The 8,945-nt window shown below is 43.4% G+C and overlaps 1 protein-coding gene across 1 annotated transcript; it reads left to right on the top strand.

Moving 5' to 3' along the window:
• The first annotated feature begins 1,463 nt into the window (after positions 1–1,463).
• On the top strand, positions 1,464–6,888 carry LOC109750427 (WD repeat-containing protein PCN). The gene is made up of 11 exons (XM_073496192.1): positions 1,464–1,872; positions 1,996–2,127; positions 2,490–2,811; positions 2,898–2,961; positions 3,323–3,436; positions 3,515–3,677; positions 3,976–4,129; positions 4,207–4,781; positions 5,294–5,472; positions 5,690–5,944; positions 6,241–6,888. Exons 1-11 carry the CDS (start codon positions 1,699–1,701, stop codon positions 6,527–6,529), a joined length of 2,421 nt encoding a protein of 806 aa, XP_073352293.1. The 5' UTR covers positions 1,464–1,698; the 3' UTR covers positions 6,530–6,888.
• Positions 6,889–8,945: the final 2,057 nt, after the last annotated feature.

Here is an 8,945-nt window from a genome sequence, read left to right on the forward strand (position 1 = left end):
TCTTCTGTTCGTGTGATTCCGGGTGGGATCCCCAATTTTGATAGTTCAGGTCATTTGCCGTGTGAGGTGCGGTCGAGTTTTCGACCATCCGAGCCGGAGTAAGAAAATAGGGCAACAATTATCATTGTCTGTCGATAATAAATACAAGGCAAATACAAACACAATACGAACATAATCACTTGCAGACAATTCACAAAAAACAGTGGCGGAGGTAGAGGGTGGCCAGGGCGGGCCACAACCCACCCTGAGATTTGGAATTAGTTTTTGTACCATATGAGAAAGGCTAAAAGTTAAAAAGAAAAAATGTACATCTTTTTAGGGTCAAAAAAAAAAGAAAAAAATGTATATGTATATGTACAGTAGCACTACTGGCCACACTGGCCTAGTGGGCTAGATTCGCCACCGACAAAAAACATCCTTCAAATAGCTCGCCTAAGTTATTGCTTGCATTTATTTATTTATTTTCTTTGCGAATCATTTGTACAATTTGTTGTTCATAAGTCACTTCACTTCATGGCTCGAGTTGGGCTTTACGTTAATGACGCAACGGATTGTTATAAGAAAGATCTAGTAAGAACAAAGAAACTGTCTAAGCTAAGTTGCTTGTACATGATTACAAGAGAGGAACAAGCTATTGCTCCAGCGTGAACTTAAATAAGAGGACCTCGGTTACAAAACCGTGTTACCTGCCCTAGAGGATGAGCATATCCCTTTGAAAATAAGATTGTTTTGCGGATATCCAATTCGGTGCCGAGGCTCATCTGCTCCCGCTTAGAAAAAAATTCAAAATAAATACTGAAAAAATTCAAAAAATTCCAATTTTTGTGTGTGTGATAGATAATTTGTCGCGCGAGGTCCGCTCCAAATTTCAACTTATTTGGACATCTGAGTAGCTCTCGGCAAAAAAGACAAATCAGGTCAGAACAGTGTGTGAACAGTAAACATTTTTACAGACCCTGATTTTATCTTTTTTGCCGAGAGCTGCTCAGATGCTCAAATGAGTTGAAATTTGAAGCGGACCTCACGCGTCAAATTATCTACCACCCAAAAAAGTTTGGAATTTTTTGAATTTTTCTAGTATTTGTTTAGATTTTTTTCTGAGCATGGGTGCAGATGAGCTCGGGAGCCAAAACTCCGCGTCCGTTGTTTTGCTGTTTCCAAACGCGCCAACATGCTAGAGTAACTATCGCTATGATACTCTCTCCATCCGTACACTCATTTCGGCGACAGTTAATTCCGTACGGAGGTTGTAGTTGATATGTGCAACTTGCCCAAAAAACATAGCATCATATCACTCCATGAATACACGTTTTTTTTTCAACAACCCGGTTTGTACGCTCGAAAGGTTTGGAGCCGACCGAGCTCAGCACAGCCCAAAACTACCACGCCGTCGACATCTCAAGCCCACTAAACCCGTGCCGCCGCTCAAGAAGGCCCAGCTCGCCAGCCTCACCTCTCGTGGCCCTCACGCTTGCGTCCCGGCCAACCCTACTTGACCTCCTCGCCCCGCAAAACCCTAACGAGCGGCGAGCCGCCTCTCTCTCTGAGCATCATTCACCCTCGCCCCCCAATCCCGCCGCGCGCGCCCCCATCGCGGCCGCCCCCGAGCTCCCACCCCGGAACCTTCTAGAACGCGCGGATCGCCGGAGCAGCCAGCCAGCCGGCCGGCGCGCGGCCACCGCCGCCACCGACGCGCGCATGGAGAAGCTCCGCATCCACCACTGCGGCGGCCGCGCGGTCGCCTGGACGCCCTCCCCCATCGTCGCCCTCGCCACCTCCCCATGCGCCTCCCAGGTCGCCGCCGCGCGAGAGGACGGCTCCCTCGAGCTCTGGCTCGTCTCCCCCGGCTCGGTCGGGTGGCACAACCAGCTCGTACGCTCCCCCCCCCCCCCCCCCCCCCCCCCCCCCCCCCCCTCCTCGCCGCGCCGCGCCGAGGTTTCTGCCAGCGACCCCGGGATTTCGCCGTGACCTGATTTTCGGTTTCTGTGGCCGCAGACTATACAGGGAGGCGCGGAGTCGAGGGTCACATCGCTTGTGTGGGTGCCGAATGGCGCAGGGGGCCGTCTGCTCTCTTCCAGCGTTGATGGGTCGGTGGCTGAATGGGATCTCTTCCACCTGCAGCAAAAGGTGCCGCACTCCGCGTGCTTGTGCTACATTTCAGTTCCAATTCAAAAGCACTCGTCATTTCAGAAACATAGGGGAATAGGTTTCCAACTTGTTGACAGTCTGTAGCAATGACCTGAAGTTCGAGGTTTGTGCATACCGCCGGAAAGCGTGTGATTGGGTTATAGAATGCCTGGTCTCCTTACCATCTTGGGTGCAAAAAATGCAATGTGCCAGACTGCCAGTAGTGTATATCTGACATAAGTTCCATTGGATGGTTATACATCTGTTTTTATTTGAACTTGTACGCTTATCGCTTTGCTATCCTATTAGTCATTCTAAGTTTGTGGATGTAATCATGATGGTTTTATTGTTCTCTTTTGTAGACTGTCCTAGATACTGTTGGGGTACCGGTCTGGCAGATGGCCATGGAGCCTACCGATGATCAATTGATTTCTGGAAATAAAAGCTCAGGATGTGCTGCAAATGGCCATGCGAATCATAATGGATCTACCGACTCTGAATTAAGTTATGTTGATGATGGTCAGAGCTCTGATGATGAAGATGATTCTGCAAAGACAAGCTCTTCGTATCGTGTGAATGAATTTCCGCGTTTGGCTCTGGCATGTGACGATGGTTCTGTACGCTTGTATAATGTGCCTGAATCTGGCCCACTGACCTACTATAGATCTCTTCCAAGAGTGAGCGGTATGTCCTGTATATCTTTCATCTCCCTGTTTTGGCAGTGATTTCAACTAGGGTGATTATTTATTTATGTGTGTGCTTACTTGCAGGACGAGTTTTGAGTGTGACATGGAGTAATAATGCCAAATTCATATTTTCGGGAAGTAGCGATGGGTATGTTAACATAACATTCCAGTGTAAATAGCTTTTTATGATGGATCATATGTGATTCTTCCCGTGTACTCCCTCCGTTCCTAAATATTTTTCTTTTTAGAGATTTCAACAAGTGACTACATACGGAGCAAAATGAGCGAATCTACACTCTGAAATATGTCTATATACATCCCTATGTGGTAGTTCATTTGAAATCTCTAAAAAGACAAATATTTAGGAACGGAGGGAGTATATAATTAGACTGTTGAGCACCTTCTTTCTCTTCTACAATTATTTCTCAGTTATAGGTCATCGCTTTTTTTTTATGGGATGCAATCTCTATGGGTTCATTTTTGTGATAGTCTTGTACTATGCTCTACAGATTAATCAGATGCTGGGATTCAACAATTTTCCATGAAAAGTATCGCATCACTGCTGGATTAGGCGGTGCTGGTAGTGGAAGTGAATTTTGTATATGGTCATTACTATTTCTAAGGTGAGAGAACGCATTTTCTTATGTTCAATGTTCTTCTCCCTCTACTTGCTTGTGTTGATTATTGCTGTTGCTATGTAGGTGCGGAACCCTTGTTAGCGGAGATAGTTCTGGGAGCGTTCAATTTTGGGATAACCGCCATGGAACTCTTCTGCAAGCCCACACTTACCATAAAGGCGATGTTAATGCACTAGCAACTGTGCCTAGTCAGAACCGGGTATTTTCTGCAGGATCTGATGGGCAGGTTGGTAGCATTGCTGAAACAGATGTTAGGTGGATTAACTACACTTACGAAAAATTCTCTCCATGTGTGTTTTTGCCTTAAAAAACTCGAGAAGCTGTTTGTTATTGTTGAATGCAATACATGTTGGGACATTTTCTTAAATTATAGTTGTGCAGTAAATACACCATATAAATTGGAAATAGACTTCTCAATTACATGTGTTAATTCTGTTTGTTGCAATTCAAGAATCCTTGCGGCCTTGAGTCAAGCATGCTGTACCTGGTTTTCTTCGCTTTCTAACTGAACAGATAATCTCTAGGTAATTTTGTACAAGGCATCGAAAGATGAGTTCAGTGCTCATAACGAGAAGGTGGCTGAAGAGCAAATGCACAAGTGGGTCTATGTGGGATATGTCAGGGCCCATTCTCATGATGTAAGGGCATTGACTATGGCCGTACCAATATGCAAAGAAGGTTTGTGTTGGTGCATATTGTAACCTGACCTCCAATTGTGTGTACACTGATTTATCTGTGTTCTTTTATTCTGTCAGATGCTGTACCAGAGGAAAAGGTGGTAAAGGCTCGCCGCAAGGATGAATTCAGTTACCGCAAGTGGGCACATCTGGGTGTACCGATGCTCATTTCTGGTGGGGACGACACCAAGCTGTTTGCTTATTCTGCACGGGAGTTCACTCTATATTCACCACATAACTTTTGCCCTGCACCTCAACGTCCATTGATAAATCTAGCAAGAGATTGCACAGTTAATGGAGACTCTGTGATGCTTGTCCAGTCTGTTAATTGCTTGGACGTTCTACTTGTGTCAGTTAAGAACAAACTGACTCCAAGTACATCGTCCGGGGGAGATGCTACGATACGACAAGTTATTCATCTTAAAAGCAAGGGGTCTAGAAAAATAATAGCAAGTGCTGTCTCTACCAATGGAATGCTATTTGCCTATTCGGATTGTGTAAAGCCCTGCCTTTTCGCACTAAGGCACAAGGGCGGAAAGAAGTTCTCTCTAGACAAAATAGAGTTGCCAAAGGGAATATCATGCTCTCAGAGCATGATGTTCACTGATGATTCATCCAGTCTGGTTCTATCTTGCAATGATGGGAAAATTTATGTAAGTGTTTCTTTGATCTGGCCCCCTTTTGTACTCATAGGAGAATGATTAGTAGATGATCTCCATTATCTGTGCATTGTGACTGCTTAACTTGTGCCGTTGCGGCTGCCATGCGCCTAAAGCTATTCATCTCATAGCTTATTGGAAACAATTCTAGTAGATTACAATATGCAGTTAAAACAGTCCATTTGAAGTTTTGTACATCCAGTATAGTACTATAAGATGTTGAACGTAGTAATAGCACATCTAACTAATCTGAAGGTACAAATTGATACGGGTCCACTTCTATCTTTTTGGGCCTTATTACTCATACCTTTGCTAGTGTTGAATTGAGCATGAATGGTCAAATCACAAGGTTTAAAACTGGGATGTGATTTCTATCCCCAATGGTTTGACTTTTCTTGTAGGGTGAAATACATCTTGATGATTGAGGCCATGGTGATGTTTTTATTTTTGTCTTCTCATTCCTCTGTTATTTTGTTTCTGAACTTCATTTCTACTGCACAAATCAGGTTGTGGATATTGCGTCAAGAAAAATTTCAAATATATTTCGCCCTACAAGTAAGATAGATGGAACAAAAACTTCCAAAGAACCACCTGTCACAAAAATGTTTGTGAGTGCTGATGGGCAGTGGGTGGCTGCAGCTAACTGCTTTGGGGATGTCTACATATTTAACCTTGAGGTCCAGAGGTATGCTTCATATCAGTTGATTGTGTGTGACCCTCCGAATGTGCTTTCATGCCTAGTAAGATACTAATAATTTACTAATGTATGGAGTACAATGGTAATCTTGGCATTCACAAATTCTGATTTGCAGTCATATGACTTGGCAGACCATTAGTTTCATCATTATGCATTGGAAGGCATGCTTTTGTACCATCTCTAAACCTTTTTCTATTATCTGCAGGCAACACTGGTTCATACCGAGAATGAATGGTGGCTCGGTTACATCTGGTGGCTTTTGTCCCAAGAACAATGCCCTTGTCATGACTACCTCTAAAAATGAGGTATATGTATTTGATGTGGAAGCCAAAGAACTGGGCGAATGGTCTAAGCGTCATACACAGCAATTACCCACAAGATTCCAAGACTTTCCTGGAGAGGTCATTGGCCTCTCATTTCATAAAATGAGCCCATTTTCAGTCATGGTATACAGTGCCAGGTAATAACCTTCTATTGCTCAGTATTTTGCTAGTTAGTGTCGTCTATTGCTGACCTGTTTTTGGCTAGTTCACTTATGCTGCCTGTGTTTTAATGTTCTGAGCCCTGTGCGTTAACACATTCTTGGTGCTGATTTACTACATATTTCATGAAGTGCTGATTTGTTCGATGGGCATTTGTGAGGAAATCTGATTATATGGGAATTAATAGTCTCTGCTAGCTTTTTTTTGCCTTGTTACTAGAAGACTGACAATGATTAACATGACGCTGACGCATAAATGTTTCTTTCTTTTCCAGGGCAATGTGCGTTATTGATTTTGGATTGCCAGTTGTTCAGGATGTCCAATTGTCAACATCAGAAAAGACAGACTCACAAAAGGCTGCGAAAACAAAGGTTAAGCGGAAACATCGTGACGAAGATTTGAAACAAGAGAAAAGGAGCAACTTCACCTTCTTTGCATTTAAAGATCCGGTGCTGTTTGCTGGCCACCTACTGGACAGTTCAATTCTGGTAGTAGAAAAGCAATGGATGGATGTCGTCCAAGGATTCGGCCCACCGGTCCACAGACACATATACGGGACATGATCCATCCATCCATAGTAGCGTTTGAACTTGTGGCCCTCGTAACAGGCAGGCAGCCCATTCTTTTTCGTCACCGCCATGAAATGTTTCCAACCCCAAGCAAGTTGTCTGGCATGACACTCCCAAGATGTAGCAGCACATAATGTCTGCTATTATCATCTGGCGCGATAGCAGTCTGGGTCAATTTCTCTTTGGTGGCTTTTGTTTCTTGAGTAGCCTCGTTGTATTCTTTTTCTTCACTGAAGTATGTTAGTGGACCCTTCACAGCGCCAGTTTTGTCATACCGTGTCAAAATGCGCAAATTTTGTCATATGTAAACAATGTATCATCTACTGTTATGTCAACATATCTCGTTTGTCCAAGCCTTTGTGCTGTGTGTACGTGAGCAAACGATAGAACATATAATACAATTGTCGGCGGACAAATATTTTGTATTTTTAGTTCATCATTCATCAAAAAACATGATAAATCATTGAATCGCAGCCGATTGGACCTAAAAATTATCAAGTTAGTTTTTTGTTGACGATCATATCTTTCTTTTTTCATTCATGTTTTTTATCTCAATAATTTGGTAGCTTGGTCATCCATGGTAAGTAATATGATTGAGCCGCGTAAGAAAATGTGTGATGAAATATTGATAATCCACTTTTGAGCCTAGGCACAGTTCCACCCGCGCCGATGAAAAAAATAAAAACAAATACTAGAAAAAGTCAAAACCTTCCAATTCTTTTTGTGTGTGAGGTTCGCTACAATTTTTAACTCAGTTGGACATTTGAGCAGCTCTTGGTAAAAAAAGACAAAGTTGGGGTCTGTAAAAAAGTTTACTGTTCGCGCATTGTTGTGATCTGATTTGTCTTTTTTTGCTGAGAGTTGCTCAGATGTCCAAATGAGTTGAAAATTGGAGCGGACCTCACGCATCAATTTATCTACCACACAATTTTTTTGGATTTTTTAAATTTTTTCTAGTATTTGTTTTGATTTTTTTCCTATCAGGTGCAGATGAGCCTGGGCACAGAAACGCCACACTCATGAAATATGGTGTTGGATTAAATGACGTAAGGCCAGTACGACCCCATCTTGGCTTTGGGTCCCGTCGGGATCGAAGCCTTGGCCTTGGCCGTCGGGGTGGAAGGCTTGGCCAGGACCATCGTAGATGATGTTCTCCATGAATTCGTTGAAGTCAGGGACATCGGCCATCGACGTCGGGTTGGGCATTCTGTCGAACAGGTTGCGGGTGTCGAGAAGGGAGGGGCACCCACCAAGGAGAGAAAGGCCCTCCTTGGGGCGCCGACCAAGGGGGAGGAGTCTAGTCCAATTCGCCCCTCCCCCCACACACAAGGGGGACACCACTTCCTATTGGGCCATGGTGGCCCAATACTCCTTCCACCACTTGGCCTTTTAAGGCCCGTTGATATTAAATTAAATATAAAAGCGTCCTAACAATCACTACAGCCTTTTATTATTATTTAACATAACCGAAAACATTTTCCACCTATATATTATTTATCGGTAATACCCGATATTGTCCGATAATCTGCGAAACCCTTCCAGTGACCCCAAAACGCTTCCGGTTCCTCTCGAAACTATTCCAAATATTAATGAAACAATTCCACAAATAAATCCTCGATCACTCGTCCTACCAACGCTTAGCAGATCATGATTACCTTAAGATTGTGATCCCGTAGGTTCGATGAATCATGGACATGAACGAAACCCCTTCTTTCAATGACCGATAGCGGAACCGTGGACGTCTATATCGATCCCTATGATTACACGAATGACATTAGAGTGAACCTTTGGTTATCATGTGATATTACCTTTGCTTCGCGATACTTTACAAAACCCGAGGTGTGTCGGTATCCTCCTGAGTCATGCATATGCTCACTATATCGTCATTCTTGCTACTGGTTTTGTTCTTCTTTCTCGTTGAAGTGTCCCGGCATCCCCGTGATGTAGTCACCTGTGTCTGGCTAGACGATGATTGATGTCGTCACACCGAGAGGGCCCTAAGAATATCTCTCCATCGTTGGAGGAGAAAATCTCACTCTCGAGCTATCTAGTCCCTTGTCAAACTTTTCGATGAACCTGTAAGTTGTCGTTATGATCACCGTGTTACATATGACACTTGAGCAACCCCAAAGTTCACCATACGGTAGGAAGTGACTATGATACTCTCATGGTCTGAGGAACTAAAAACACATTCTAACACTCCTTGTTATAACAACTGATTTCAGACGATATTATCTCAAAGTATAACAAACAAGTTTGGGTCAATTTAATATGATCGTTCTTCTAACGTCATCCTCTAAATGTTTGTTTTAGAGCTATTGTTACACTTAATGACATCCTCAGATCTGGAAAACATGATCACCAACAACACTTGAGCCAATCTTAGAGGCAAGAATAGGAACCTATACTT

The sequence above is a fragment of the Aegilops tauschii genome, chromosome 4, assembly GCF_002575655.3.
Source record: "Aegilops tauschii subsp. strangulata cultivar AL8/78 chromosome 4, Aet v6.0, whole genome shotgun sequence".
Classification (NCBI taxonomy): domain Eukaryota; kingdom Viridiplantae; phylum Streptophyta; class Magnoliopsida; order Poales; family Poaceae; genus Aegilops; species Aegilops tauschii.